Below are 5117 nucleotides of genomic sequence, written 5' to 3'. Positions count from 1 at the left end.
GGGAGCTTCTCTCTGTAGAAAACTAACTAAAGGCTCATCATAACTAATCTAAGTGCTCCCCCCTTGTCCAATCTTCAATTCTGCATGAAATAGTCTCTGGAATCAGTTTGATTTGGGCCTGGAAAGCTCAGAAATCGCCCCCAACGTTTTCACTTTAATGAGGTCACGTGCGATCTGCGACGCGTACGCATGGGTCACGCGTATGCGTCGCTTGACTTTTTGCTTCTCACGCATACGTGTCATGTCACGCGTATGCGTCGCCATACGACTTCATTTCCACGCGTGCGTGTTGTACCACGCGTGCGCGTCGATGAATCCACTCCAAATCCTTGATTTTCCTTGAATTCTCCACTTTGCTTGCTTTTCTCTTCACTCCTTTGATCCATTCCTAGCCTTTTCAACCTGAATTCACTAACAAATACATCAAGGCATCTAGTGGAATCAAAGGTTAATTAAAACTAGCAAATTAAAGGCCTAAAATGCATGTTTTTACACTTAAGCACAAATTAAGGGAGAATTACAAAACCATGCAATTTCATTGAATAAATGTGAGAAAAGTTGATAAAATCCTCCAAATTAAGCACAAGATAAACCACAAAATTGGGGTTTATCAATGGCCTTAAAATTAGCTTTCCTTGAGAACTTGCAACACAACAAAATTTACTAGATTTAACAATTTTCTGGTTCTTTAGTGAATGTCCATGGGAGTTTTTAATAATTCTTCGCATTATGGTTTTTCCCGGATGACCCAATCGATCATGTCAAGTTATAAATTCATTTGGACTAGTAAACTTCTGGTTTACAATGACATGTGATTCAATTACACTAATTTTAGTATAATATAACCCAGATGAAAGTGAGGGTAACTTTTCTAATATAACCTTTTTATTTGAATCATGAGTTGTGATACATAAGTACTCATAATTTTCCTCATTCATTGTTTCAATATGATATCTATTCCGGCGAATATCTTTAAAACTCAACAAGTTCCTTAGGTAGCGTTTGTTTTCGAAGACAGTACACAGAGACATGGACAATACAATTTTAAAAAGTGTTTGTTGGCAGAGACATGGACATTGAACAAATTGTCTCCGGAACAATTTTTCATATTTTTGTGTCCACTTTTTTACGGAGGACAATGATGGACACGACATTTGACAAGATGGACACGGATTTTTTATAATTTTTTCTTCCTTTTTTACCCTTAAATATTTCTATTATTCCATCGTTGCCCTTTTTTATATCTATCAAAAACCCTAATTTTACATCTTTAATGCAACGCCGATCTCCTCCACGCTATTTTCTTCTCCCTATTCTCTGTCTTCTATCTTCTTCTTCTTTCTCTGGGAGGTTCGTTCTTCATCTTCCTGCTCTCTTTCTTCTTTCTTCTTTTTCTTCTTCCTGCTGATTCTCTATTCGTCTTTCTCTGGCAGGTTCTATCTTGTTCCTGCTCTCTGTAGTCTCTTTAGTCTCTATAGCTGACTTCAAAATCACCTTGTAGCAACTACAACCTCTTCACTTTGCATTTTTAGGTCGGTCTCTCTCTCACTCTCTCACTCTCTTTCTTAAATTTGTTGTTGTAGTTTGATCAATCAAAGAGACTTGCTATTTAATTAGTTTCTGCACATGCTGAATCACAAAAATACTCTTTGAATTTCAAGAATCTCAAATGCTTTGATTTTTCTGGGTATTATCTATTTGAATCATTTTCAAATCCCCCATTTATAAAAGCATTGCAAGTTTTTACGCATGCCACCTATTCGACCATTTGCATGGCCCAACCTAAAGCTGAAAAAGAGGATCCTGCAGAGAAACCAAATAATGCTGAGTGAATTAAAAATCTGAAAATTAAATATAAACAAAAAAATTGTATTTTGTATGACAAAATTAGTGAGTTTTTTAATTATGCTATGAATGAATGAATAGACAAAATTATATGTGTGTTTCATTTGAATTGTATATGTGACAAAATTGGTGATTTTTTTTAATGATGCTATGAATGAATGGACAAAGTTGTATCTATGTTGTTCTTAATGGAAGAATAAATAAAAAAATTATTCTGAACTCTTGTTATTTATTTGAATTCAAAAATAAAATAATTAAATGTTATGTTGCTGTTATTATTTTTGCTGGTGATTATTTTTAGTATCAGTGTAAATTTTATTATAATTTATTATTTATATTTTTGACCTGTTGATTAGGGATTAATGGAACCATTGGACTGCTCTGAGCAATTTAGACGATTCCTTATTTTTTATTTTATGATTCAGTCTGAGCTTGAGGCAGTTTCGATATTAGTTTTGATGTTTGTATTTTTCTATTTGAGAAACAGGATAAGAGGGCATTTGTTTATTAGGAATAGATAAATTAATACTAATCCCTTAAGACGAAATGTGTTAAACTGCATAATAGGAGGACGCGATAGAAATTGCATTTAGGAATTGAGGATGAGTGTAGACACATTAGGAAAATTATGTGAGTTACTTAAAGTTCAGGGTGGATTAAGTGATGATTGTCGTGTAAGTATACCTGAGCAAGTGATTACATTTTTGATAATATTAGCTCATCATAAAAGAATCGCACACTTCAAGTTAGATTTTATAGGTCAGGAGAAACAATAAGTAGGTATTTCAATAAGGTGTTGTACTCGGTTATACGTGTTCAAAGCTTATTGTTTGCAAAGGCTGTTCCTGTCCCAGATGACTTCATAGATCCCCGATGGAAATGGTTCAAGGTAAATCTAGTGAATAACTGCTGGAGTGGTTTTGTCTTATGTATAATTTTGTAGAGTTAGTTTTGACACTTAAATTTCTTTGGTTTAGGGTTGTCTAGGAGCATTAGATGGAACATATATAGATGTGACTGTTCCTGAAGAAGATAAATCAAGATACCGAATAAGAAAGGGTAAAATATCAACCAACGTCCTAGGCGTATGCAATCGAGATATGAATTTTGTATACGTACTTAGTGGATGGGAATGATCTGCATCGGATTCAAGAGTCCTTAGAGATGCTATTTCACGTCGTAATAACCTCAAGATTCCAATTGGTATGTAATAGTTAAGTTTTAGGTAACAAAAACACTTCAAAATGTTAGTTCATACAAATGTTTTAATCTTCTTAACCTATATATTTTAATTTATAGAGAATTACTATTTAGTGGATGCTGGTTGTACTAATTGCAAGGGATTTCTAGCACCATATAGGCAAACTCGATATCATGTACAAGAATGGGCCCATGGAAGAAATACACCTAGAAACTTTCGAGAATATTTTAACAAGAAGCACTCTTCAGCTAGGAACATTATTGAGCGTTGTTTTGGTTTACTTAAGAAGAGATGGGCAATTTTGAGAAGTCCTTGTTTCTACAAAATTAAGACACATAATAGAATAATGATTGCATGTTGTCTACTGCAAACTTTTATTCGGATTAATATGGACTCCGATTCTGAAGAGGACATCTTACTTGAGAATGACCACGTAATTATTGGAGAGGAGCATGGTGGTAATGAAGATGGCGACGATGAGACGATTGACAATGTAGAGGGCAGCAATGAATGGACTGCTTGGCGAGACAACTTAGCACATGAAATGTACACTGAGTGGATGCATAGCCGTATAAGTTAGCTAGTTTACTTGTAGTATGTGTTTCATTTGAATTATTTTGATAATTTGTTGTCTTGAATATTTATTGTAAGACCTCACAGTGAAACTGTAATCAATATTGATGTTGTGTTTTGACTACATATACCACTTGTTTAAAATGATGTCATAATGTGTTTAGGATGCTCACTTGAATTTTGATTGAGTTAATATAGATAGTAGAGACAAATGGACAAACATGTCTGGACTGATGAAGAGACCGAGACATTTGTTGGTTTTATGGAGAAGCTTGTCAGTGAAGAAAGAATAGCTGATGCAGGTCAGTTTAAACCTGGATCTTTTGAGAAGCTTGCTGCGAAAATGAATGAGAGATTTCCAGGTGGTGGCTTTCAAATAAGTCATTGCAAGAACAAGGTTAAGAGGCTAAAAGAAAAATATCAATTTGCTGCTGACATGGCAGCCTATAGCGGTTTTGGATGGGATGATGTGAAGCAATGCATGGTTGTGGACAACAAAGAGATTCTAGCTGCATATATGAAGGTTAGTTTTCATGTTTGATTTGATTCACTTAATTTTATTCTATTTGACAATTAGTTATATCCCTCTTTGATGATCTTTTATTTGTTTTCTAGAAACAAGGAGTAAGATTGTATACTCCAGGAAAGTATTTTCCCTTTTATCCACGTTTAGAGAAAATATTTTGTAAGGATAGGGCAAATGGAGTTGTTGTTGTATGCGACAATGATGCTGAAGAAGAAGTGCAACAGAATGGAAATGAAGAAGTGGATGCAGAAGATATGGATATGTTTAACTCAAACCATGATTTCAGTGAATCCCTACTCCAACAATCGAATTATGTGTCTTCATCTTCTGAGAAGAAAGAAGGAAAAAAGCCATACGCATCTAAAGGGGCAAAGGATACCAAGATGATGAAGGAGTTAACTGACACCCTGAAGTATGTGTTCGACCAACAGGGAAAGCATTTCGATGCTTTTGCTCAAGCTATGGTAAAGACTCAGAAGGAAAAAAAGGTTGGTGACATGCTTAGCGAGCTTGGGTTCACCGATGATGAAATTATTTCTGTTGCACTCAAGTTCTCCATAAATCCTCAGTTGGAAAAAACCTTTTGGTCACTAGGAGATAGTCAAAAAACTGGATTTGTTAGAGCTATATTGCATACTTAGAGTTTATCTTTTTTTCAAGAAAGAAAATTGGACGTTGGATTTATAGTACATTTGGTTTTTTAGACTTATCAATTTGGCACATGTTAATACATAATAAGTGTTGTTGGCAGAATTTGGTATCTTAGACTTAGAACAACTTGGTATTTTGTGCAGAGTTAGTTTCCAATATGTGTAGAATTTTTCCTTTCTTAATGTTAATGCAGAATTTTAGTTAAAAATAGTACAGGATTTTGTTTAACATTACTGCAGATAAGTTGTAATTAGTTTTGAATTTCAATTTCAATTGGTGCAGGAGTTTCTTTTGTATGTTTAAATGTAGAATTTAGTTTGA

The 5117-nt window shown here is 34.3% G+C and overlaps 2 protein-coding genes across 2 annotated transcripts; both read left to right on the top strand.

Annotated features, from left to right (window-relative positions):
- Positions 1–2447: 2447 nt before the first annotated feature.
- On the top strand, positions 2448–3626 carry LOC148576834 (uncharacterized). The gene is made up of 4 exons (XM_088502792.1): positions 2448–2519; positions 2684–2734; positions 2823–2904; positions 3145–3626. The coding sequence occupies exons 1-4, from the start codon at positions 2448–2450 to the stop codon at positions 3624–3626; spliced, it is 687 nt and encodes a 228-aa protein (XP_088358918.1).
- Positions 3627–3881: 255 nt separating this feature from the next.
- On the top strand, positions 3882–4786 carry LOC148576833 (uncharacterized). Its single transcript, XM_088502791.1, has 2 exons — positions 3882–4142; positions 4235–4786. The coding sequence occupies exons 1-2, from the start codon at positions 3882–3884 to the stop codon at positions 4784–4786; spliced, it is 813 nt and encodes a 270-aa protein (XP_088358917.1).
- The last annotated feature ends 331 nt before the right edge of the window (positions 4787–5117 follow it).

This window comes from Arachis ipaensis, chromosome B1 (genome assembly GCF_059453495.1).
Source record: "Arachis ipaensis isolate K30076 ecotype BB chromosome B1, ASM5945349v1, whole genome shotgun sequence".
Classification (NCBI taxonomy): domain Eukaryota; kingdom Viridiplantae; phylum Streptophyta; class Magnoliopsida; order Fabales; family Fabaceae; genus Arachis; species Arachis ipaensis.
This window is presented reverse-complemented; position numbering and strand designations above follow the sequence as displayed.